The sequence below is a fragment of the Myotis myotis genome, unplaced genomic scaffold (assembly GCF_014108235.1).
Source record: "Myotis myotis isolate mMyoMyo1 unplaced genomic scaffold, mMyoMyo1.p scaffold_m19_p_7, whole genome shotgun sequence".
In the NCBI taxonomy this organism is placed as follows: Eukaryota; Metazoa; Chordata; class Mammalia; order Chiroptera; family Vespertilionidae; genus Myotis; species Myotis myotis.
Window position 1 is genome coordinate 89,554,184 of NW_023416379.1, and position 27,518 is coordinate 89,581,701.

A 27,518-nucleotide genomic window follows, 5' to 3' on the forward strand; every position below is an offset into this window, starting at 1 on the left:
CTGGACCCCCGCTCCTGCCCCCGCCCCTGCCCCCGCCCCTGAAAAGGCCCCATAATCTCTCCTGCTCAAGAGGAACCAGGCCCAGGGGCATGGAGAAGAATGCACACACCTACAGAAGGAGAGGAAAGGGGAGTGGGGCTTGAATGGGAGGAGGCTCTGGATGGCACAGACACCCTGGACACCTCTTACTCGGGAAGAAACACACAAATGCTCAGTGGGTCACCGGGGAAGGCCGATGTGGACAAACATACCAACATGTGCGTGTGAGCCACAGTCCATCTCCTCTCCTCCCAACTCTTCTGAAATGTACCCTCTGGTCACTGTAAGACACTCAGGGGGCCTCGGTTTCTTACAGTGACCCAGGTAACAGGTCGGGAGGAGACTTGGAGGCAGCATCTGACTGCTTCCCGACATCTGCACTTCTCTCCCCCTGGTCCAAGTGAGCATCCCCTCTTGCCCGGATTTTTGCAGCAGCCCCCTAACTGGGGGCCTCCCTTCCACTCCTGGCCCCTACTAGCTTCTCGTTCCACGGCAGATGGAGGGATTCTGTCCAGCCCCAAACTCCGGATTATGTCCATCCTCTGCTCAGAACCCTCTGATGGCTTCCCATTTCGTCCACAGCAAAACCCAAAACCCAATCCAAAGTCCTTACCCACAGCCTCCAAGGCCCTACACAATCGGCCCCCACTCTGCGCGCACACGCGTGCACACACACACACACACACACACACACCCCTTCTCTTATCCCACCACTGTCCCCCTCATTCATTCACTTTTCTACAGCCCCACTGGCCTCCACGCACACTGCGGCCTCACTGCTGTTCCCTTGCCGGAATGTGTTTCCCTGTCAGGGGCACTGACTCCTTCCCTCCACATCTCAGTCTTCCTCGCCCTCCCTACCAGGCCTTCCCTGATGATACAGCCACCCCTCGCTCTGCCCCTCACCCTGCTTCTTTTTAGCTTATTACGTACTCACTTGCTTATCCGTCATTGTCTGCTTTGCCCCACACTAGAATGTCAACTCCGCGGGAGAAGGGACTTAGCTCTGGTGCCTTACCCAGCACTAGACAATAGCTCAGTAACTATTGAGGTGCTCAGTAACTGTCTCCTTACGCTTTTAAAGGTGACACATAATTCACATATCAGGTTAGCGTCTACAATTTGAATTATGTTTTTAGTGTATTCATAAAGTTGTAGAGCCATCACTATACTCTAATCTCAGAACATTTTCATCAGCCCCAAAAGAAGCCCTGAACAGTCTCTCCCCATCACCCGCTCCTGCCCCAGCGCTCACTAGAAAAACAACAGAGAATCAGCAAATGAAAAGCACGGGATCTTCTTAGAATAGATCAAGATTGGCACCGTGGGGGGCTCCCGGAGGACGGCTGCAGAGCACCCTGTGGGAGACGCTGCTGTCGGCAACGGGGCATAATTACTCTTCGGTGGCCTCCGGTTTGGTCTCGTTTTTATTGTTTAGTTGTTTCTATTTGAGAGGCTTTAGTAAGATTGCAACTGCATTTCCTTCCCAAACTAGGCTGTGTCTCCTTCACTTTTCCTCTTCCTTTTAAAAACAAACATTTTATTTTTAATTCAGTAATATATGTTCATAGTGAGAACCTTGGAAAATGAAGAGCATAAAGAAAAAATAAAAATCACCAATATCCCTTGCTAGAAACCTTCATTCTAATCTTTTTTAATATGCACAATCCACAATCCCTTATGCTCAAAATTCAAAACACTTTAAAAACTGAAAGTTTTGCCATAAAATTAATTTAGTGGCAAAAGCTGACCCGAATGGATATGAATCTATTTATAGCCTTTATTATCACTATCTTTATTCATATTAATACTCTTACCTGCTGTGTATTATATAACATATGGGATACAACCTGTCTAAAAGCTGGAAAATTCTGATTTCTGAAACACATCTGGCCCCAAGGGTTTTGAATAAGGAATTGTACACCTATCTAAATTAAAAATATTATATCTTATGCGTATGTGTGTTACATGTATACATATTGCATTACATATATGTACATATGAAATAACATACATGTTACTTTCTGTCTCTACTTCTTAACAGTATGTTGTGAGCATTTTACTGCCATTAAATGTCATTGGAAAGCAGTTTTTCATGGCGACACAGTCTTCCACTCTGTTGGTCATTCAGCCACAGCCCTTTCGCATATTAAGGACATTTTCAATTTTTCAATATTATAACTAGATTAAGCACCCTTGCATATAAATCTTGGTGTGTATCTCTCAGTAGGTTCTTAGGAAAAGTTCTTACACATAGAACACTTGGGACAAAGCATGCATCCTTCTTGAGGAGGACTGGTGCCATATTAGTATGCAGAGAAGGACGGCCGTGGTCCCAGCTGAAGTGGAATGTGTACTTCCTAATCCGCACTCCGACCCGCGGCTGCGCTGTAACTCATGGTGCTGCAGGCGTACAGAAGTTTTAAAACTTTGTGCAGATGATCCATCTTGTCCCCTGGGTTGGGACTCTGGTATTATGATCAAGGAAACGGCAGCCACCGCAATACTACGTAAGTATTCAGTGCATTCCTTTTATTCTTTTACAGCTTGATTTAAAACATTTAAACACCTAATCAATGCAGAACTTACTTTGGGGTTTAATGTGAAGGTGAAATTCTTTTTTTCTGAAGGTAGCCTGCTACCCCAACACTGTTTATGTAATTCATTTTCCTCCACTGACTTGAAAGGTGAATCTCATCATAGACTAAGCTACTGTATATACTAGAGTCTAATTTGGGGCCTTGTATTTGCTCTGTTGATCTGTTTACCTATTTTGAGCCATTTTCACACTCATTAAATTATCTCAATTGATGAAGTTTTTAAAATCTGGTGGTATTCATTCCCCATTATTCTTTTTCCTTTTCAAGCTTCCTTGGTTATTTTTGTCCATTTATTGTTCTAGATGACCTAAGATCCCTCTCCTATCCCATCAGAAAAAAATAACTGCTGGAATTTCAATTACACTTGCATTCAATTTATAGATTAATCTGGAGACTATTGACATCTTTACAATATTAAATCTTTATACTGGGAATGTGGTTTAACTGTCCATTATTTTATCCTACTTTTATGTCTCTAAGCAAGTTTTATAGTTTTCTTTTAATGGGTATTTTAAAAATTATTTCTCAGTTTTACTTTTATTGCTATAGTGAATGGGACTTTTACATTTTATTTTACAAGACGCTCCATTGATTTTTTAATATATTTATTTTGTGATCAGCCACCTCACTGAACTATCCTGTTAAGTCTGATAGTTTTTCAGCTGATTCATTTGTTTTTTTAGTTAGACAATTACACTGGCTGAGAGTAATGGTGATTTTTGCCCCTACTGTCCAGAAATTATATCTTTTATTTATTATTCTTACAATACATTAGCTGTATCTCCCACAACAGTGCTGAATAATAGTGGTGAGGGCAGACATCTTCATCTTCTTCCTGACTTTAATGGGCATGTCTCCAGTCGTTCATCAACAAGTATGATGTTGATGTTTGAAGTTCATTATCACATTAACGAAATACTCCTCTATTTCTACTTTTTAACAGCGAAAAACAAATATTAAATTTTTTATAAAATGCTTTTTTTAGCCTCTACCAAGGCAATAATATGATAGCTTAAGGGAAAGTCTCACTTATTGTTGTGGTAAGGTTTTTTTATTTTATCTTTTTTATTTCAACTATGCATTCCTACTCTGTCAGGGCACATTATTATTTCTTGCAAGTTATTTCTTATAATATCATATTGAACTTTCCTTGTTTGCATTTTAGTTAAGATCCTTATATTTACAGCGATAAGTTGATTAATCTGTGGTCTTATTTCTTTTATGCAGTTACTATCGTGGCCTGTTTTCGTTATCAGGATAATGCTGTTCCCTGAAGTAAAGAGGAAAATGCATCCTCTTTTCCTCCCCTCTGGAATGGAATACAGCATGTGAACGTTGTAAAGGACTTATCAAAAAGGCCACCCAAACCCACAGCCTTTGTTGAGATAATCATTTCAAAACTTCTAATTTTGCTCATCTCCATGATTAATCTATTCAGGTTTTTCTACCCTTTCTGAGAAAATTTTGTAAATTTGTATTTTCTACAAATTTGCCAATTTTAATGAGATTTTAAAGTTTGTTGCCATAATTATGTATCTTTCTTGTTATTTTTAAAATCTGTATACATTGCTATACCCATTTTCATTAATTCTTTTGTGTATTTGTGAGTCTGCATTTCATTTGTTTGCTCTCTTTATCTGTGCTTGGGTCCTATTTCTAAACCTGCCCTTCCTCTGGGACCCTCTCCCTCATCCCGTCCGAGTCGAGTTCTCATGCTGAATCCACGTGTTTCCTGCCCGCTGCGCGGGCACCAGTGCTTCTGTGCAGAATCCATCCGCCCCGCACCTCTCACTGCAGAGCGTGGCAGGGACCGGGCAGCATCCATAGTGCGTTTTCTTTCTCCTTTTTTCCTACAAAAACTTGTTTGATTTGGTCCCATCCCTCGAGTTGCTGTCAGGTAACGGGTTAAATGCAGCCAATAAGGCAGTGAGAGAGGATGAAAGAGAGAGACCACTGAAGTGGGTTTTCCCAGTGAGCCCTGAATCAGATCTGTCACCAGCAAGCTCTCTGGCCTTAGCCCCAACCTTAGTTCCCCGACCTGTAAAATAAGGGAGTTGGATTTCAAGGTTTCCGGAGTCGAATTTTCCTTGAGCATTCTATGATGATCTGTTATCCAGTTACCCAAATGAAATAGTTCCACTTAAGACTAGATTAATATGTTATTCTCTCTAAATAATAGTTCTATTTTTACAGCTATTTTTGACCCAAAGCAGTGAGTAGCATGTGACTTTCTAATATTCCTAAAAATGATTTAGCGAATGGTTCTTTATGCTTTGGGTCCTTCAGTGTCAAAATCAAATCTACCTTGTTTTAGTCTCCTAACAAAGTAGCCAATAGAAGCTTGAACAATTGTTGGAAAAACAAAGTAGTAGCAAGAAATGGAAATCACCAAATTGCCAAGCAAAGCAGTATGACAACAGGTAATAACACTAAAGGTGATAGCACAATGCTGGCCTTATGTATTTATTTAATGTCATAGTAAAATTTCTCCCAAAGAAGATCTTGAATTTCTTACTTCTGTTTTTGAACCGTAGTCCTAGACCGCAGAATTATTAATATTTGAAATGGGAACTCTAGTGGAACATGCTCTTCTCCTAGGAACAGTATCCCCTTCTAAGAAATGCCCCCTACTCAAGCTCCATATATGGTGTTCCTGCTATGAACCCATCCCCACAGCAGCAGTTCACTGATTGGCCTAGAAAGGAGCACATGACCAAAGCAAAACCAATGAATTTCTTCCCTGGTTATTTGGACTTGGGACCAAGAGAATAAGGAGACTTTCCCTGGGAGTGCTGAACTTACTAACCATATAAAGCCCAGGAGCCAACAGAGGCCGAGTTCTGTCACACGGAAATTGGTTGTGGCAAGAGAGAAGTTAAGAAACTTATGTGCAGAGAGAAGTGGAGCATAGAAGCAGCTGGACAAAGACCCGTGGAAGACTAGATCTGAGAAAGATTTAAAAGCTCCAAGGCTGTGCGAGAGGCACCTCTCTTGCCTAGACCAGTGCAGATGACTAGCATGCCGCAGTAAATACCAGAGCAAAACAGCTCATTTTAAAGGTGGTTAATGTAACTGAACCAGGAGAGATTGCCGAAAGAACCATTTAAACATGGATCTGTACAGAACATAGAACGGTGCGGTGACAATGAACTGGACAAAGTGAAAATGAGAAAAGTGGGAGTGAACACAGACCACGCTACCATACCTAATGGTTTACAGTAACTTCTTAATGCAGGGGGACATATGGCGAATACTCGGGGATGACTAAATGTATTTTGTGTCACGTTTATGTCAACTATATAATAAGCTCAGTGTAAGTTTTATTTCATAGAGTAGGTTTAGTTATTCATAATCAATCACTTTTATAATCTTTATAAAGACAGGAATGAATTAACGGTACAAGGCATAGTTATCGAGATCTGAACCTGGAAGATTGGAATTCCAACAACGTTCAGATGTTCGGGGGATGGAGAGCGATCGACAGCCCCTGTAAGCGGGTGGCGCAAGTGTATGACCATGGGCTGTGCCTCTGCAGGTCCCCGTGCTTTAGCCCTGCCACTCAGTCATCGCTCTCACAACTTACGTGTTTATAACTCCTTGCCCTGCGTCCTCCCCCTGGAATAACTGTCTATTTCCCACCATTCTCATCTAATAAAATTTTATCTATTTTTTTTAGATCCTATTCAAAATAGCATCAATGTGATCCCTGTACCCCCTGCAATCTGAGTAGCTCTGGAACTTGCAATCAGACATGTGTACGTAACTTTGTTACAATAGCTGTCACGTGGTCTTCTGTTAAGTGCTGGCATATCTGCCTTCCCCAGCTGTGTTGTGCTCATCTCTGTACTCCCTGAATCCATCACCCTGACTGAACTAAATGGTTTCTGAATGAAAGCATGGATAAATGAATCCCCAATTACTGCATTACAATGGTTCTAGTTCTTTTAAATTTGTGACAAAATAGACTTTGTTGTAATTTTATGTAGACATTAGAGGCCTGTTGCATGAAATTCGTGCAAGAGTAGGCCTTCCTTCCCCCAGGCTGCCGGCACTGGCTTCCCTCTGGCTTCCCTCCAGTCGCCCGCAGGCACCTGGGATCCGGCTTCCCTCGCAGCCCTGGCTTCATCCAGAAGGTCATCTGGAAGGACGTCTGGTCTAATTAGCATATTAAGCTTTTATTATTATAGATGGCAATAAAATCTGCTCTTGTAAGTTCATTCTTGCTAATCTACTGTCCATGTAGCATGGCCATCTGCTTACAACTTTAAAAACAAAACAAAACAGAATATGGTAGATGAGTTCGTTCCTCTCTGCACAAAGATATCTCTCTCCCAACCTCACTCCAGGAGGTCTGAAGAGAGAGGAAAGAGTTTAGTACTTTTTTCTAACTCAGTTTTACAGAGATGTTTCTAATCAGTTATAAAGTTATGAAAGGCAAAATTTGAGGCAAAAGTGTGTGGGGTTTGCTAAATGCCATAGCCTGCTGCTCATACCCAGCTTCAGCTTCTTGGCCAGGGCGTCGATCTGAATGGTGGGGTCGGACCCCATGGACAGGAAACATATCAGAGGTGTCCGTGTATCACTTTCTTCCCAAGTTTTCTCCAGGTTTAAGATAACTGGTTCTGTGTACTTCTCCTCCAGGGAGCTTGCAATATACTTTCTTGCTTGAAAAACAGTGCGATCGGGGCACCAAGACCTGGAAATGGACACGAGTGAGAGGAAAATAATGCAGTCTCTTCATTTCTTATCCTATCTCATTCTAGGCACGTAAAGAACATATTTAATTAGCAAAGGACAAAGAGCTAAATCTCCATTGTGCGGGTCTGAGCAAGGGCAAGGTCTTCTACCCTGGGTGAGTGCATATTTGATCGTGTGGTTTCGGTGCCAGGCATATTCTGAAGTTTTAATTGGCTATTTTAAAAAGCGCATCAAATGATTATCCCTGGTAACTGGGGCTATCGCTTCAGGTAAGCAGTTCATCATCCAAACTAACACACAGGAGCACGTTGATCTCTGGCGGGATCGTCATCAAGAGCCTGCCTGCTGCACATCAGGCCGCGCAGCAGGGAAGCAGGAGGGCGGGCCTGCGCACACAGGGAGCTCTGCAGGCGTCAGGGGGGGAAGAGCGTGTCCAAGTGTCAGAAGTAGGTTGAGCAGCAAGCACTAATTTAATGCCACCTGTGTTGCCTACGTTGAAGTAGGTTCTGAACACAATGACACATCAAATAACGTCATTTGATATTTGATATTTTAAATCACAGCTTCTGCAGATTATAGTATTCATTAGGCAAAGATTCAGTTTTAGAATAATGGATAAAAGATAGAAACATCGATTCCAATAAAACCAAGTAGCTCTTTCAGCCTCTGTAGGTCATGAGGTCACCATTGCTGGGATCACTTGCAGAGAGTGACAACATCCAGGAAATAACTTTTTGTAAGAGATGCAAGCTCAGGTAGGGCTATAACATTGGGAAAGATAAAAACTACTCCAAAATTACCCAGCATCTTTTTGTTAATCTTTTGATGGTTTCATCTGCCCACAATGCCAACCTTGCCCACCAATCTAATCTCTCTCTCTCTCTCTTTCTCTCTCTCTCTCTCTCTCTCTCTCTCTCTCTCTCTCTCTCCCCCCCCCCCCTTTCACATACACACATATACGCACACACTCACACTCTAATATAGAAGCCTTCTTCAAGCTACTGGATATTAAGAAAATATGAAAAGTGGGAAGGAAAAGAAAAAAAAGAATGTTCTTCCTTAACATCAATTTAAAACGTTTGCTTCTATTTTAATAGTCAAGCCTGCATTACACATTTCAATAGCGTAATATTTATGGGGTTTTTTTCTCAGGTGAAATTGAATTTCAGCTTATAAACTAATTGCTTTATAACTTTGTGAGTTATATTTATTAAAGAAGTAAATTCAACAATAAATAATGAATAAAGGGAATAATAAAGCATATTTTTCATGTCTTTTGGCTAAAAGCACTATCATCAATACGTTGTCAAAACATACCATTCCCTGCCACCACCATCATTTTATTTGCTTGTCAAGGAACTAAAGAATTGCCATCCCAAGCTGCAGTGTGAAAGCACCTACGTTGCTTATAATAACTACTGGGACACGGCGAAGTAAACTCCCCGAGGTGAGTTCCGTAATTTGACAATATGATGCCTCCAGCTCTGAGCTACCTATTCTCACCTGATAAGTAAGAGTTTGTGGCAGGTATCCAGCGAATCGTTATATCCATCAGGGATAATTTCTTCCTCTGGAGCATCTTTGTCAAACCAGCTTTTCCATCCCTTCTCATTACGAGATATCTGAAGTAAACAAGCCAATTAGCAAGGCACGGGAGTACGTGGAGTTGAAATAATATACTGGGGAGGACGCCGAATAGCCCAGAGGGTCGTTCTCTCTAGGCACATCATTTTTCAAATATGACCACGCATCTACATTTTTCTTCAAAATCAATGACTCAAACAATGTGGAGATTACTATTCTCTTTCAGTTTTCCCATTGCTTTTCTCCACTTTCACTACGATTAGGACCATGAATCAATCACACTAAATGACTGGGCAGGAAAAAATCACAGACCAGGGTTTCTCGACCTACTGACATTTGGGGCCAGTTATATTTTGTTCAGGGCGCTGTCCTGTGCACTGTGGGGTGTCTGGCAGTATTCCTCACCTCCACCCACTAAAAACCAGTAACACCCCTCCCCCAATTCGGGACAATCAAAAATCTCTAGACATTATAAAAGCTCCCCGTGGGAGGTTGAGGGAAGGAGCTGGGAGTGGGTAGAAGAATGGGCACAAAGTTGCCCTGAGTTGAGAACCACTGATAGAGACCATTCTGATAGGCAAACCTCCAAATGGTGACCTCTAGGTAACATACTGAAAGATGGCACAATCAAAACTTCCACGTTCCTAGTGACCCTGCCCTGAGGCATTAGACGGGAGGAGGGAAGAGGTCTCTCCGGGAGCTGGCCCCGGGCAGCTGTTCCTGCAGAGCATGGGGAGAGCTGCGGGCAGCTGTTCCTGCAGAGCATGGGGAGAGCTGCGGGGTTTCAGAGGCACCACAGGCGCTCGGTGAAGCCCGGCCCCGTGAAAACCAGGGGCAGACGCTGCATGATGGCGAGCCTGGCATCCGCAGGCGGCCTGGTTACTTAGGCCGCGTTTGCAAGCGTGTTTAAAGAGCAACAGTCAGGTCAGTGCCCACAGCAAACAGCAAGTCAGCACAGAGCAAGGCTGCGTGCCACCCCCGAGCCGGGTCCTTTCTCCTCTCTTCTCCCCGCTTTCTCCAGAGGCATCCAGAGTAATAGCTGCCCAAAGCCCACAGTTTAATAGCAAAACAATGAACCCAGTTGCTCCAACTTCGTCCCCGGGACACTGAAAGGTGGAGGAGGATTTCTGAAACGTTTCACAGCTGCCGTCTTCCTCGGGGCTCCCCCCAGCTGGCTGCTCTCACAGAACCAGCTTGGCACAGGGCCGGCAGGCCTGGACGCTACTTCGGCCCACCCTACTGCCCTGGCCCCAGCTCACTGCCACTCACAGCGCCCCCCGTAGGCCTCCCCCACACTAGCGGCCAGAGAGAGGGAGACAACCTTCCAGTTGCTGATTTTGACTCTTCACAGTAGCGCTCCCAGGCGAGCTGCACCTATAATGAGCAGTGGGCTGACTTCCAGCCCCTGGCTGCCCACCTCCGTGTCCCACTCCTTTTCCTGGCCCTCTCTCCTAGCAAATAGTTTGTTAAACAGTTTGGCCTGAGAAGCCAAGGCGGGGCCGCTGCTGTTCGAGGGTATTTTTGTTTCAATCGCTGACACCACTCAGCTGGGAGACTCTCCCCTTCCTTCCCACAGACAGGCCAGCGCGGGCCGCCTGGTGGCAGGGCCCGTGAGCTTCTGCACTGTCCTGAGAGCAGCCCTTCCCCTCACATCAGGCCCAGCTCCGGTGTAAAAGGCTGCGGAGAAATAATGCGTGCTGTCAGGAAAGAGCATGAGGTCCAATGACGGCTTCGCCCTTCATCGGCCACATGGGGACTACTTAACCTCTTTGAGTCTTGGTTCTTTCATCTCTAAAGCGGGATCAGCAATGCAATGAATACGCATCTATCAACAATTGAATCTAAAAAGCAAAATAAACAAGCAAGCAACCTAATGAACAAAATAAACTGATGAATAAAATAGAACCAGAGGCGTGGAAACATGGAACAGCCTGACAACTCTCAGAGAGAAGGGGAGGGGTGGGAAGAGACTAACCAAAGAGCATGTATGCATTACCTGTGGACACAGACAATAGAGTGGTGAAGGCCAGGGGGGCGGGAATCAGATGGAGCGGGCAATGGGGGGGTGGGGGAGAGGGAGACATCTGTAATACTCTCAACAATAAAGATTTTTTTAAAAATCAGAGGCAAAAGTAAAAATGTAATAGCATCAATACTGTACAAAAAAGGACCCACCCCTGGTTCCGATTCTGACAGTGATCCAAGCACCTGTGAGTGACCCACACCCAGCACAGAAGGAAAAGGCAGCTGCCTGCACCTCCAAAAGGTTCCTTCTGAGAGCCCCTCTTCCCCCCGCTCCCCGCCCTTCCCCCTGTCTATGCTCTCCCTGGCAAGCCACGGAGCCTTAAAGCTACGCCATTGTGCGGACCCTTTTGTGTGAGGACTTGTCACCAGGAGGTCTCCAATTAAAATGGCCCGGGTGGCCCTAGCCAGTTTTCCCAGTGGTTAGAGCGTTGGCCCTCGGACTTCAAGTCTCAGGTTTGATTCCGGTCAAGAACACATACGTACCCCGGTTGCAGGCTCAATCCCTGGCTCAGGTGTGTAGGGGAGGCAGCCAGCCGATGTGTCTCTCTCACATCGATGTTTCTCTCTGTCTCTACCCCTCCCTTCCACTCCCTCTAACAATTAATGGAAAAAATATCCTTGGGTGAGGGTTACTGACAACAACAAATGGCCTGAGTGTGTGCCGGGAGCCAGTCCATCCTTGCTGTTTCAAGGGACCTGGCATATATGGCATACTGTTCTTAATATGTTTGCTTACCTTCTTGGCACTATGTGTTTTAACCAAGGTCACCTCTCTGAGAAAGGTTGTTTCCCCAGGTAGGGATTTTCCCCTGAAGTTAGGGAGGGAATAAAACCCCTTAACTAAGTGCCAGGTGGGTAATTAATCACTTTAACTATGAACAATCATGCTTAAGCTACATAATCTTTACTCCCTGGAATGGAGATAAGAAACGCCCTAACCTTTGGAATAGAGATTGATAGGATTGGAATCAACTGGTATAAATACAGATGTAACAAGACAATAGGACACAGAAACCTAGACACAGAACCTAGACACAGAACCTAGAGACAGAAGAACTTCGCTGGAGAGAACATGGCAAAAGATCTTGGACAGAACCTGGCCACAGAACCTGGCTCAGAACCTAGAGACAGAACCTAGCGAGAGAACCTGGCTGAAGAACCTAGAGACAGGACCTGGCTACAGAACTTGGTTGGAGAACCTAGCCAGAACCTGGCTGAAGAACCTGGCTACAGAATCTGGTGACCAAACCTGGCTGGGGAACCTGGGGAACCTGGCTGGAGAACCTAGCAAGAGAACATGGACACAGAACCTGGCTGGAGATCCTAACCAGAACTTCGCTGGAGATCTTGAACAGAACTTGGCTGGAGATCCAGACCAGAACTTGGCTGGAGATCCTGGCTAGAGGTCCTGGCTAGGCTGCTGATCAACTGAATGCTGTCTCCGTGTCATTCCTTCTTCGCCGACTCCGTCTACGCCTTTGGGAACCCCTGGACCTGCTGGGGTTGGACCCCAGCATCTGGCGCCCGAACAGGGACCCCTAGGTAAGCCCCACTCTCGGGATGGATAGGACTCCACCATAGGAAGAGGGTGGATAGTCTTCGCCGACTCCGTCCACACCTTTGGGAACTCCTTAAACAGGATTCCCCTAGGTAAGCCTCCCTCCCCAATGAGAACCCCCACACTCGGGACGGATAGGACTCCACCAGGGTGCTACAGACCCTCCTATAGAGGATAAGTAGGGTAAGAAGGTGGATAGTACAGAACTTAGATTGAGATGTGCCATACTGAGTCCAAAGAAAGAAGACTCTGTATTTATCTTTAGATTAAGAAGATGTGCCATACTGAGTCTAAAGAAATAAGACTCCGTATTGATCTTTTAACACATATGCTTGCTAACAGAGGAATTAAGGTTACTCCCAGTCAGACAGAATGTTTTATACAAGAAGTATGTCCATGCTTTTCTGAGGAAGGAAAGGTAAATGTAAAGGCATGGGAGGAGGTAGGCCCAAGGAGCCTTATCCTTAACCCCACTGCAGCCTTTCCACCCCGGGAAAGTGCAGGATTGGCAAGCTCTCCCTGGGGTGATAGATCAGGACTCAGGTAATAGCGGAAAGCGCCAATCCTACTCTTAAAATGGATACAAGAGAGCATTTGGGGTTTTTCTTTTTAATGCCTGCTTTTAAAAAATAAAAAAGGGGGAATTTGCCGGGAGCCAGTCCATCCTTGCTGTTTCAAGGGACCTGGCATATATGGCATACTGTTCTTAATATGTTTGCTCACCTTCTTGGCACTATGTGTTTTAACCAAGGTCACCTCTCTGAGAAAGGTTGTTTCCCCAGGTAGGGATTTTCCCCTGAAGTTAGGGAGGGAATAAAACCTCTTAACTAAGTGCCAGGTGGGTAATTAATCACTTTAACTATGAACAATCATGCTTAAGCTACATAATCTTTACTCCCTGGAATGGAGATAAGAAACGCCCTAACCTTTGGAATAGAGATTGATAGGATTGGAATCAACTGGTATAAATACAGATGTAACAAGACAACAGGACACAGAAACCTAGACACAGAACCTAGACACAGAACCTACACAGAACCTAGAGACAGAAGAACTTCGCTGGAGAGAACATGGCAAAAGATCCTGGACAGAAACTGGCCACAGAACCTAGAGACAGAACCTAGCGAGAGAACATGGCAAAAGATCCTGGACAGAAACTGGCCACAGAACCTAGCGAGAGAACATGGCAAAAGATCCTGGACTGAACCTGACTACAGAAATTGGCAAGAGAACCTGACTAGAACCTGGTGACTGAACCTGGCTGGAGATCCTGGATAGAACCTGGCTGGAGAACCTAGCGAGGGAACATGGCTACAGAACCTGGCTGGAGAACCTGTCTGGAGAACCTAGCAAGAGAACATGGACACAGAACCTGGCTGGAGATCCTAACCAGAACTTCGCTGGAGATCCTGACCAGAACTTGGCTAGAGATCCTGGCTAGGCTGCTGATCAACTGAACTCTGTCTCTGTGTCATTCCTTTTTCGCCGGCTCCGTCCACACCTTTGGGGACCCCTGGACCTGCTGGGGCTGGACCCCAGCAGGTGTGTCTGGGTGTAGAGACCTGCGCTTTCCCGCCGCCCTTTATTACCTGGTTCATGATTTCTGCGAATTGCGGGAGCTTACTCAGCTCCACGAGGTTCAGCCAGGTCATGTCGAGGATCCAGCGGAAGGGCTTGGGAGGGCAGGCCTTCAGGTCCAGGGCTGCTCCGCCTGGGGGAGGGGGCAGCGGAACCAGGTCAGCTCCGGCTCCATTTTTAGAACCCCCTCCCCACCCCCCCAAGTCATAAAAATGAGATAAACATATTCCAGAAAAATATGGGAAAACTGGAAAATAGTCACATTACAGAAAATGCGGTTATCCTTTTTGGGTACATTTCCTTCATGTCTTACTGTTTTATTTACTGATTTGTTCCGTCTTATAAAATACAGATGGTGGTAATTCCTTGTCATTTTTCTCTGCAAAGAACTGTTCCCAGGTGGTTGTGGTTGTTTGCCTTTTTACTGTGTTTTAACAGTCTGCAATGTACCATTTTGACATCAATGAATAGGTTGATCATCCCACGTGTGATTTTAAAAATCACTTCTAAGTAATCACCCCTCCAGAAGTTTCATATTCAGTACTATTTGTTACCAGGTCAAAAAGATGGGTAGATGGATAGATTGACATAGTACAGCTGTGGGATTTTAAGGGGGTAACTAATGATCAAATCATTCATTCATTCAACAAATACTTATTAAGCGTTCCCTGTGTATCTGGCACATTCCAGGCACCGGGAATAAAGCAGAGGAAATGAGCAAGGCCCTGGACTCACAGCATGTGAACAGCATGGGTCCTATTTTGAAGCCAATCACAAGTCAACGAGCATCCCCATTGTGACCGGCTCCCACCCAGTCACATGACTACTGTTACAATTTCAAAATCCCTCTGTTGCCTATCTTTAGTAATGTTTTATCATAATAATTCCAGCTCTGTTTTTCATTCAGATTATGCAAAAACGGTGATTCTGCCAGTTTCAAATCCCATTATCCTGAAAAGCTCCTGGAATCCTTCCACTTCATAATCAACGCTTGGGCAAAAAAGGGGGGTGGGGAGGGGCACAGGGCTCTGCTCCCCCTCCAGCACCTTCCGGGGATGGTGCATGAGCTGAAGTACCCCTTTCACGCACGGCCCCTTTGTTCCACCCTCGGGGCAGTGACTCCGAGGCCACCATGCCTTTAGACCCGCAACCGTCCTCACCACCTGCCCTGTGCCACCTGGAGAGGGAGAAAGCCCTGCTGGGCTCTGGTTCTGGCAACACCGAGGTTACCGGGAAAGCAACCACTGGAGTCGGCTGTGGGCCTAAGGGACTCTGCTTCTCTGACTCGGGGACAAGTCATCCTTTTCTCCTCCGTTGTTTCCAAAACAATGTGTTCATGGACCATAAGCCTCAAAGGCACCAGCAGAGGCGTTTAGGCTGCAGCAGAGTTTCGGGCACGTGCACCTCAACTAACCAGACAGTCTCTCCCCCAACACCCACTCTAATACTCTCGAGCGGCAAAGACGGGGACAAAGAACTGAGCTTCTGCCTCCTCTTCTGCCACAGGCCTAACAATGGAATCTGCCAGACGGGGTGCTGTGGAGATTAAATACGTGTTTGTGTGCAGAAAGCTTAGGACAGTCTTGGCCCACAGTAACCGCTAGGCAAGCATTAGCTGTGGTTTTGACATTAACTGTCTGATTTGGAACTCAGGTCCAGTCCAACCCGGAGGGCAAGGGCACACGCCCTAAGGTGTCTTTTGTCCGTGGTTTACAACAAAAGAAAGATGAGATCATTCTACAGGAACTGGGCAGGGAAACAGCATGTCGATTACTCTCTGATGCAGGATTGCCCTGCTATCTGCTTCATGTTTCACAGTGTCTGACGCTGTCCATTGAAACAGAACGTCCAAGGCACCTTCCAGAGACCGAAGGAAACAAGTAGGAGTGGAGGCAACGGGACGGTCCTTGCAGGGAAATCGAACACTTCTGCTGTGATCAATAAGTCTTCCTTCTCCCCCTGAAGCACTGGGTTCAAATGATTTAAAAAAAAATCAGTGATCTAAGGACCATATGTGTTAACCTTGAAAAAACCATTAAAAACAAAGTCATACCATCTTTTAAAAAAATAATTTGGTCAAAATGTAAGCCGGTTCAAAACTAATACAAACTGTACAATAAGCCAGCTTTGGGTTGTTTTTTAAAAAAACGCAAAGCCTCTTTTACGGCTGAGCTGACTATACTTTTGCTAATCAACCTATCAGACACTCCCAAATTCATCTTCCTGAAGCACCGCTCTGTTCACAGACTTCCTGCTCAGGAAGCACTCGATGGCTCCCTGTTGCCCACTAGATGCAGCCCAAACTCCTCAAACTGGCGCTGCTGGCCCTGTGCAATCTGCTTCTCCCTGGCTCTCAGCTAATGAAACGGGGCACAGATGTGTTCTCACCTCAACCCCAATGTGCAGCCTTCTTTTTTTTTCTGTGTCAAATCTAATTCTCACAGATTCCTTCCCTGCTGTGTTGCTGTGTTTCTCAGCCTCCGATGACTTACATATTTACTCTCCCAGAATCCCACCTGTCTCAGGTAAGAGCACGGTTTGGCTGGGTTTGCTGGGTGGGAGAGGGGAGGCGGGGAGGGGTGATTGTGTCATGACAGGGGGGGGCCTCAGATCTGCACACACCCTCTGGTCTCTACCAGTCTCAGTCCCAGGCCGGGATCCTGCACTGTCCCCTCTGAGCACGTCCTGTGTGACCTGCAGGTGCAGGGGGTTGTCATCCACAAGGACTGGGCCTGTCTCCGGTCAGAGGTCCCAGGCCTCTGGTGTGCACCAGCCCCTCCACATTCCACGTCCACGCGCCTGCTGCCAAACCTCACGCTTATCCAGCCGGCCGCTCCCTCACAATGCTGCCGGGCAGCTCCCATGCCCGCGTGGCTCTGGGCAGAGCGCAGGGCATCTTCTGTCCAGATGTTTCCCAAGTGCTCTCCTCTCCCCACCTCCTTCTTCCTCTGACTCCTCTGTCCTTCCACGACCCACTGTGGACCCAGGGGCCAGGGTTTCCACTTCCTTCTATGTCAGAGCCGTCTCCTTCCCAGGGACCACACTAGCAGATGGGACTCAGGAAGCGAAGCCAGCTCAGCAACAAGGAAAAATCCAAAAGTGTACTCCCCATCCCGCTTACACCCGCAGAGGGAGGCTGTCCTCAGCGGGAGGCCGTTGCTCCCACTGCTGCCTCGGTTTCCACCCGTTTCAATGCCCCGTCCCCGCTGCCCAGGGCCCCAGACCCCGAGGCTGCGGCCCCAGGCAAGTGAGAGCCTTGAGGTGACTGGACGAGTCAGAGCAGCTTTCTTGGCCTGGTAAATTCAGGCACGTTTTATTTAAATGTTACAGAGACCACCCCAACATATGGACGCTCCTCTCCAGAGCCCACCCTGTCTCTCCGGGTGGCCCTTATCCTTCCCCGGGGCCCACAGCCCCCTGGACTCGGGGGACCGGGGTCGCTCTCTGAGATCACACAGCTAGGCCGGGGCAGAGTCTGCTTGTTCCCTGGTCCCAGCCCTGCACACGCCGTACGCACCACGCGGCCTCCAAACGCCCACATACAATTCAGACACCAGCTCCTGCAGGCGTCCCAGGCCTGAGAAAAATACGAACCCCGGGACATATTCTCATTTCCTTTGAGCTACAAGAAAGAAAAAGTCAGCCGAAGCCGGTTTGGCTCAGTGGATAGAGCGTCGGCCTGCGGACTGAGAGGTCCCAGGTTCGATTCCGGTCAGGGGCATGTACCTGGGTTGCGGGCATATCCCCAGTGGGAGATGTGCAGGAGGCGGCTGATCGATGTTTCTCTCTCATCGATGTTTCTAACTCTCTATCTCTCTCCCTTCCTCTCTGTAAAAATCAATAAAATATATTAAAAAAAAACAAAAAACAAGAAAGAAAAAGTCAAAGAAGGCATTTCAGTGAGTACACAGAACTGTTTACAACGTTTCTTATCCGGGAACCTAACCTGGGCCTGAGGAAGAAATGAAGTAAAGAACACGGTAGAGCAGCGAGGCCTGGCTCCTGCCTGCCTCTCGTCAGCTGGGCGATGAGGATAAAGCGCATCACGTCCCTGCGCCTTGCAGCGTGAGCTTGGAAATACTCCGCATTTTCCTCCCGGGTGGTCTCTGCTGACCCACGGCCTTGGTTGTTACTTCTACGCCCAATGTGGCCGCTGTCTGCCTTCTCATCTGTCCGGCCTGCTGTCTGCCTGCTGGATGCCTCACATCTCACGTGTCTGTGCAGTCACCAGGCCTATGGGAATGCCCAGTCCCCTGTCCCAAGCACGTGGGAGCGCTGCAGCCCCTGCTCTCCGTGAAGTTAGGTGTGGCCACGTGTCTTGCTTCGGCTAATGAAATATGAGCGTTAAGTGACATGTGTCACTTATGGAATAACTTCTGAGGGCCGGGACACGACTTGCCACACCCGTCCCTCTGCCTAGTACTTATGGAGGCAGCTGGGATTCCTGGGTGACCATACACGCATGTTGGAGCGAGAGTGGAGGGGAAGTAAATCTTTGCTGTGTTGAGCCATTGGAATTTGAGGTTGTTCTTAGGCCGACTGAAAAGTAGGTCCCAAACTCATACTCATTGTTCCCCGAATCTGACACGCCTGAACTAGCTCCTCTCTCAACCAGGCGGACGGGAAATCTCCGCACAGACCAGAACCTCGTCTCTGACCCCCCTCGTGGCTCTGGTCCAGTGCCTGTCCCTGCTATGACCCTCACCTGTTTCCTCCTTCCTACTCCCATCGCCTTTACCGCAGGCTGCGGCACGGAGATTGTAATAGACCCCTCCATCCTCTGCTCTCTAGCCCATGCATGTCTGCCCGAGTGACCTTCCCGGAGGACAAGAAAAGGTTCCGAACGGCCCACAGCACCACCTCCACGATGCCTGGCTTCTCACCAGATCAAGGAAACCCTTCCTCTAGGAACTGAGGCTCCCAGTTCACGCACTCCCCGCCTTTCCTCCTCACGCTTCCGTCTCTACCGTCAGAGGCCACTCAAACGCCACTTTCATTTTTTGGAGGGTGGGGAGGAGCAGCGAGAAAGTGATTTATTAAACTATATACAGAGGGCAAAACCATAAAGAAAAGATTGAAACATTTCCCCATGCGTCAAATAACCTGACAAATTCCTGACTCACCCTGCAAAGGTGTGTTTTCCAAGGAGCTTTTCTGACCTCACCAAGCGCAGGGAACCCCTCCCTCCTTTTAGACCGAACATGTTCTTATCGCTCTCATCACACTGGGGCGGTTCGGCCTAGTTTTGCAGTTATTTTATCCCCTGTATGAGGCTGCTATTTCTTTTAAAACAGTGTCTGCTTCATCTTTGTATCCCAGACACTAGCATGCTGGGTGTGCACAGCACTTGTTTTGCTGAACTGAATGAAAATACTCTTGTCTTAGTTATACTTTAACACGGAGATAAGCAATGAATGGGATTAACTTCAGCTATGAGCCCTCACATTCATTCCTGCCTGAGGAACCGCTCTCCTGCACTGGAACCCTCACCACCAGCAGCACTTTCCCACCCCTCGGCGTCAGGGCCTCCTCACCACGGGCAGCAGTGACCAACCTTCACGTAATTACGTAACTGAGAATCATAGCGTTAACACAGCCCTGAAGCAAGCTACCTTGAGTAACCGGAGCACAATGAATGGAAATCAGAAAAAAAGGGGCATAGATAAAGAGCTGCGCTTTCCTGACAACATAACTGCTCTACTATGTGGTAAAAATTCGTTTACAGCCCACCCAAGAGCGCATCAGAAGCGATATCCTGTACGTCACATCCATATTCCAAACCCTTCACCTTTGATGAGAGCGTGGAACTCTCGGTGCTTCACTGTTCCTCTCTGGAGGTCGATCTTCAAGGTCATGAGGAGCACAAAGAGGAATTTGTGGTTTTCGTACAGGCCTCTGACAGAGTATGTAAAAACTTCGTATGTCAGGTACTCGATAATATTTGTAATTCTCTTTTGAGGGAGTGGAGACTTCTCAGATCTGCAATACATTTTAAAAATCAAAGAAGTAGGAATATAAACAAAAGTGTTTAAGTTGCTGCTCCGGGGGGAAGGTCGCGAGGCCCACCTGGCCATGGACTGGTCAAACAACTTCAAGAACTGGGCCAGGGAGGTCTGGTACATGATGTTGACCATGCTCATCTCTGTGATGAGAAAGTAGAGGATGCTCCCGCGGGTGGCCGCCGGCCGGAACTCCTCCTGAGCCAGGTTGATCTTGATCTCCGTTTCCGCGGCCACGTGTAGCTTTTCACTCACTTCAGCTGCTGTCAGCTTGGTGGTTCGGAGGACACCGATGAGAGACTCATCATCTACCAAGGAGCCTAAAAACCAAACAGGAAGAGGGTGAGAACTGTAGAACACAGACGGGGAAGCTGGAAAGCCAGGTGCCTCCGTTCAGAAACCTCCCCATTAATTTTCAACCCCATTTCTTCAGAGCTCAGAAGGCTTCTAGTCTAGCTACCACCCGATGCCTGAATTCCTCCAAACATTCCTGCAAGGGTTGTCCCTCTCGCTGCCTAGAAGTCTGAATCCCCAAGGCAGCCCACCCCCAGGGGCCTCCGCTGTCACCTCCATCGTCACCCTGATGGCGCCCTGCAGTGTCATGAGCTCACCGGCCTGCCCAGCTGGGCTCCCAGCGGCGCTGCCCCGAACGCTGCACACCAGCTTGCAGGCTAATGGTGCACTCTCCACTGCTGCCTTAGAGAACAGCCCTTCCACTGGCAGGAGCATCTCCCCAGGAGAAAGACCCTAATTTTATTTTTACCCTTCATTATTGTTTCTAATAGACAGAACATGTTTGTGACAGTGAATTTGATTTTAAGACATGGAAGGCAGTTTGGACATGCTGAGTGAATGGCCACGATGTCTGCAAACAGCAGTGCTCTGCGTACAGGGCAGGGCCTGAGCTGCTGGAGTGCGTGGAACTGCTCTGATGGCCACTAGGTCCACTGATGGAGTCCAACTTGTGGTTAACCTCACAGGAAAGAGACCTGGAGCCAGCACACTCTTGGCCCGGTCAGGAGAGGAGACCTCAGCCATCTTTCTAATATTTAGAATCCCCAGAGGAACCAAGTGGTGGGAGAACACACTGCACCAAGGGACAGACAGTGCCATTAAGGCAGAAAATGGTACTTCCGTTCAGGTCACCTGGAAGGTGATGCTAGAGACTGCTGTGAGAGAACGCATAGTGTTCTTCTGGGAGGTTCAGATTTTTTTTTTAATCCAAGGATTAAAGTGCTATTGGGAAGTATTCATCATTAAACTTCTAATTAATGGTAGACTTTACATGGCATTAAGCTGCCTACTGTAGTGTTTGTTGATTTTATTTCCTTGGGATAAAATATTTTTACATACTCAGAGAGAACACCTCCCCAGATCAGGGGGTGTTGCGAGGATCTGACTGCCCAGGCAGAACCTGACTTCTAAGTGGGAGATCAAGTCAAACCAAGCGTAAGCTGGGTCCTCGCTGGTTTGGCTCAGTGGATAGAGCGTCGGCCTATGGGCCTGGGTTGCAGATTCAATTTCCGGCCCTGCCCTGGTTGGGGCATTGATCTCTCACATTGATGTTTCTCTCTGTGTCTTTTTCCCTCCCTTTCATTCTCTAAAAAGTAAATGGGAAAATATCCTCAGGTAAGGATTAACAACAATAAAAAAAAAAAAGGGGGGGGGGGGGACAACTGGGCCTTGGGTGCTGAAGTGCCTCCACCACAGATTACACACCTCAGAGCCCAGGTGGTGATTACATTTCAACGCCAGTTGAAAGCATGAATCTAAAAAAATAGATGGAGCCCATTCGTTTCCATTGGGCAAGCAAATTAGCCTATTAAGAGTTATCTAGCTCTACTGGGAGCCCTTCCTTTCTCAGGAGAGAGCAATTACATCAAGAAAACGGTTATTCTCAAATGCGCAGACCTTGTTTGCTAATTCAGTAATCAGATTCCCTGCCGCCCCTCTTTAATGTCTCCATGGGAATTGCCTCGCTTGAATATTTCCTAACATCTGTCATCCTGGGGCCGCTGAGAAGAGGACACAAGAAATCCTTCTTCAGAATCCATTATTTGATTATGTCGTGATAAACACAATACCTTTTGTAGCACTTAATTTGTAGAGGAGGTTATCTTCAAGTTCTTTCATCTTCCGCTTATTGAAAGTCACGTCCTCCAAAAGTTTAACCCTCTCAGACTCCAGCTCCTGTTATTAAGAGACACAAAACAACCTCGGAATGTTACCAGTTATTACCGTAAATCCAGTTTACTAGTGTTTATTACAAACTTTTAAAAGTTTAACCCAAAATGCCTTTTGAATGACAAGAAATAGCTACCACTAGTCAAACCTATTTTCCCATATTTTTGTTTCTCTAGACAGGTTTTTTTAAATTATGCCCAGTAGCATTTAGTTTCCATAGCACTTACAGGGGCGTGCATGTGATTACCTTGCTAAAATAATTGTGCCCAATTATCCCCAGCTGTCTTTCCAGCTCTCAGTTTATTTAAATTAGAGTGTCCAATTCTCTTGGCCCTGTGTCTACATTGGCTCTGGGAGAAATGTTAACTTTATTTGCAGTCAGAAGTGGTAGAAACAAAGAGGCATTAATTAATACCAAGAAACCACAAGGCAACCCAAGCCAAAAGTGAGCTCTTCGCTTGGGGCCTGCCTATAGGGACTCCAGGTACCTGGTTTGGCATAGCCAGTTGCCAATACAAATCCATTTTCCATTATTTTGAAGCTCCTTCTACAACAGGGGCTAAATTGGATGTTTGGGAGGTATATTTTTCATACGTGAATAATGTGTTTTTTTTAAATTACATTTTGAAAAATTTCCAGCTTTCAGAAAAGTTGCAAGACTGGTACAATGAGCTCTCACAAACCCGTTACTTAGGCTCACCAAATAGCATTTTGCTTTATCACTCTTTCTCTCTATATAATATTTATTATCATCATTGCTGAACCATTTGCCAATGTCATGATCATTTCTACCTAACATCTTCAGCAAATCTCCTAAGATCCAAGACATTCTCTTACATAACTATAGTGCAATTTTCAAACTCAGAAATTTAACGTGGATATAATTCTCTTGCTAAACATAGAGTAAACTTAAATAGTCTCAGTAACATTCTTGATAGCGCACTCTTCTGATTTTATGCAGAATCACAACTTGTACTCCGAACTGTGTTTTTAAACTACTTAGTTGAGGAAGTTTCTTGAAAAACTGCTTTGGAAATTCCTCCCTTTTCAGAAGGTCTTCCTAAACCAAGCCATCAATCAAGAGCCACAGCACAGCACCCATCGGCATACCTCCCACGACGTGCGTCTCAATTACAGCCATACATCTAACGGGCAGGAACTTGTCCTACGGGTTCTTGTATTCTTGGCAGCACTTACCTCAAGGCTTTGCAGAGAATGGACTCAACCCAATAAGTATTTGTTAAGTTGAAATGTGCTGAATTTATTCATTAACTTTATTTTATGTCTGGGGAAACTGAGCACCCAGAAATATTAACTCCAAATAGCATTTCAGTACAATATGCATAGCTAGCTACTGTCAGAGAACGGCCTAATAGCCTTGTTATTCAACTCCAAGACCAGCGTATCCCGTGTACAATACCATTCACTATCAGGTTTGCAGTATGTGATGAAGTGGCAATGAAGAGCTGAAGAGCCTGGCTTTGTTTGCAGGGGAATAGCTAATGTATTGTTTTCATTAGAATAGTCACCCCTGGGTGGCAGTATAGGAACACGTGGACAAAATGAATACCGTTAACTTCCCTGTCAGTTAAGATACAGAAACACAAGCATCACGGTACAGTGGATGCTTGTGAGCTTTACAGCATGACCTGAAACGTGTGCCTAGGAGGTCTGACAGGGTGGAAAGCCTGTGTACTCTTACAGGTTAAGACCCTATTCTCTCTGGTCTCCACTTGTTCACCTGTAAAATGGGTTTCAGAGCAGCTTGTTAGGGGGGTGAACATAATGGTCAGGAGGTCTCCTGCAGACTGAGTGTGCATTTTGTTTCTCCAGCAAGCCTGGTGTGAACATCTTAGCACATCATTTGAAGCGGGAGCTCAGGCCTAGAAGAATGAGCATAGGCGCTCTGGGACATGGAGGGGCCCGCCTTACAGAAGCTAGTGTAGCCTACATGGGGGACCTGGGCCATTGAGGAATCAGCCTGGAACAGACTGACAGTACCAAGCAGGCCACAAAGGAAGGACCAGTTTTTACCAGTTGACACCACGAGGCCTTAAGAAGTAATGGAGGGGCCGTGCTCTCTCTGCCTGGCTGTGGAAGCGGAATGGATGCTCTTTCTGGATTGCATAAGCCCTGGGCTGTTTGTTGTTAACTAGGATCAGATGAGCATGGAAGCTGGGACTGTGCCCTTCCCTCCACCAGACTGGCTGCCCTTCCAGGCCTGCGCCAGGTGACCATCTCTATGGACGAGGTAGGATTTCACTTCTCCTTTTACTATCTCTCTCTCTCTCTTTTTTTTTTGTGGTCAGTGTCATTCCTCCTTCTGTTTTTGAATGTCTTTCCTCTCTGTTTGTGTCCATCTGTTCGGATCTCTTGCCTTTTTTCCTTTCCTTGTCCTGTCTTCTTCTGCCATCTTCTCACCCTCCCATTTTATGCCTCTCTGGTCTTTCTATTGCTAACCTTGCCTTTCCGCTGAACCCTTAATATCAAAATTAATTATATTTGTGCAAATATATTTTATATCTACAGATATAGAAAATTATATTTTGTGCATAGCATTTAACATTTTCTGACATTTATCCTAACAATTAGTTTAATCTTATTTTAATTGCTCTTAGAATCACCCCATCTAAAATTGTTCTTTGTTTGATTAGAACCCTCAATTATACTTAAATATGTTCCCTGCTTTAGTGCAAATTTCACTTGATTAAAATAAAAGTATGGCTCCCTATATTATTAGATTATTAGATTGTAGTGGTTGAAACTACTACAGTGGTAATAATACTCATTCAGAGCAATTTCTTTTTCTCCGGAATCATTATTTTATCAAACTTTTCAGTTATATCCAAGACCATCCATCCACAGGCCTATAGAGATGAAAGTCAACATACCCGAAGGTTTAAAGTCAGATGTAAGAAGTGGAAATAGGGGTGTGAATGTGTGAGTGTGTGCGTGAATGTGTGTGTGAGTGTGTGTGTGTGTGTGTGTGTGTGTGTGTGTGTGTGTCTGTCTGAAGTTGGAGGAGAAGTAAGTTAGTTACATGATTTCCTGACAGGATTTGAGACTACAAAACAAATATTTATGTTAACAAAGGTAAACAGGATTTATTTAATTTTTTTTGTCCATAGACTTAACAATTTCCCAATAAAGTTTAAACATTTATTATAGTTTAAGTCAAAGTTCTTTACCTTGAGAAATTATTACCTGTTTCTCTGTTAGAATTACTCTCCTTAGTAACTGATTCTCAAGTCCTTTCATCGTAACGGTGAAGTCAATGACTGATGTTTTAGCATTGATCTCGGGGGTAAAGGCAGGGTTCGGTAACTTTGTAGTAATATAAAGTTTAAATGAATCCATGATATCACATTCCTTATCACCGACTTTCACCTACATCAATGCAAATATAAAGTTTAAAAAGGCTTAGAGGACAGGACTAGCACGATGGGCTCAATTTAAAAAATATTTCACCAGAGGCTAGAGCTGTGAACTTGGAGGAACCGAAAAAGAAAGTTGTGAAATTTTAATCATTGATCTTAAAGAATAAAGCCTATCCCTTTAGAATAAGTTACACTGTGGTCCTGCGTGGAGATGTTTTTAGCCATAACACCAAGCAAATTCAATGAAAATTTTATCCAAGACAAATGTTGAATAAAGAAAAACTCAAGATGCCAAAACCGGTTTGGCTCAGTGGATAGAGCGTTGGCCTGCGGACTCAAGGGTCCCGGGTTCGATTCCGGTCAAGGGCATGTACCTGGGTTGCGGGCATATCCCCAGTGGGGGGTGTGCAGGAGGCAGCTGATCGATGTTTCTCTCTCATCGATGTTTCTAACTCTCTATCTCTCTCCCTTTCTCTCTGTAAAAAAATCAATAAAATATATTTTTAAAAAAAAGAAAAAGAAAAAAAAAAAAGAAAAACTCAAGTCAAAGACTTGACTGTTTTTTCCACTTGAGAAAATTATTTCCTGCTATGGAAATTTGTCGTGTTTATAGAATATTTAATTTCTTCTTCCATTTCACAGTCATATCTGAAGCACATTTAACAACAGAAAGGGTTAACAAAATTTTCAAAGGAAAAACATGCCAACGTATTTTTCCCACTTAACAACAGAAAGGGTTAATAACATTTCCAAAGAAGAAAAGTGCCAATATAATTTTCAAGAAAGGTGGCATTTATCTTAAACACTACAATCTGCAGTATATTGAAAAACAACAGGTTTTTCTGTCTAAAAAGTAGGTGGAGCCGTGGTTGGTTTGGCTCAGTGGATAGAGTGTCAGCCCCAGGACTGAAGGGTCCTGGGTTCAATTCCAGTCAAAGGCATGTACCTTGGTGGTAGGCGTGGTCCTTGCAGGCTTGATCCCTGGTCCTGGTCATGCAGGAAGCAACCAATCAGGGTTTCTCTCTCACATCGATGTTTCTCTCTGTGTCTCCCCCTTCCTTCCACTCTCTCTTAAAAAAAAAAAATCAATGGAAAAATATTCTCAGGTGAGGATTAACAACAACAACAAAAGTCAGGTGGAATTTACAACATTTCTAAATGAATTAGATTTTAATCTTAATCCACATGTTAGGGGGGCTGGCACATCCTCAGGCAGCAGGCCTTGACGCTGCGGTTAAGAATTGGGGGTCTTTTAAAGGACTTTCAGGAATGGCGAGTCTGCAACCTTCTTTGGAATATTAAACATGGCATATAACAGAATTCACATTATGAAGGAGTTTTTTCTACATAAATCTCTTTGTTTAGTGAGGAAAATTTTCAAATTTCAAATTTTATTCACTGATATTCATAAAATTAAGTTGTCCAAATAAAAAAAAAATCAACCAGAAAGGCTGTCATTCATCAAAAAATAAAAATCCGAAGAAGCCTAAACATAGAGAATGACCAATGAAAAAAAAAAAAAAAAACAGACTGAAAACAATTATAATAAAAAATCAGGAATACTATTCCATAGCTTCCAGCAAAGACCATGAATTTAGACTGAACGTTAAGAGAGAAATGAACAAATCAGTGTCCATAGACTTTATTAAAATGCCATTTTCTCCAATGAAATACAGGTTTTATTGTATAGATGTATATAAGGCTTACAAACCAATTTTCTTGGAGTTGCTAAAATACACATAATAATACCTTATTATTATGACTACACAATGTCTTTCCTTAATATATTATTTAGTTTCAGTGAAATGACTACTCTTAGCAAGAAATCGCCCTCCCCCTATATTTTTCATTAAAATATATATGTGTATGTATATAT

General features: G+C 45.3%; 1 protein-coding gene across 1 annotated transcript in view; it reads right to left on the bottom strand.

Moving 5' to 3' along the window:
* Positions 1–27,518, bottom strand: part of DNAH8 (dynein axonemal heavy chain 8) — a 271,112-nt gene that overhangs the window by 56,223 nt on the left and 187,371 nt on the right. Inside the window, exons 72-78 of the mRNA XM_036318282.1 lie at positions 25,470–25,652; positions 22,166–22,271; positions 20,149–20,401; positions 19,871–20,061; positions 14,094–14,215; positions 8,841–8,959; positions 7,133–7,335 (exon numbers count right to left, since the gene is read on the bottom strand). Coding sequence (XP_036174175.1) covers positions 7,133–7,335; positions 8,841–8,959; positions 14,094–14,215; positions 19,871–20,061; positions 20,149–20,401; positions 22,166–22,271; positions 25,470–25,652 — 1,177 coding nt within the window. The remainder of the gene's footprint in view (positions 1–7,132; positions 7,336–8,840; positions 8,960–14,093; positions 14,216–19,870; positions 20,062–20,148; positions 20,402–22,165; positions 22,272–25,469; positions 25,653–27,518) is intronic.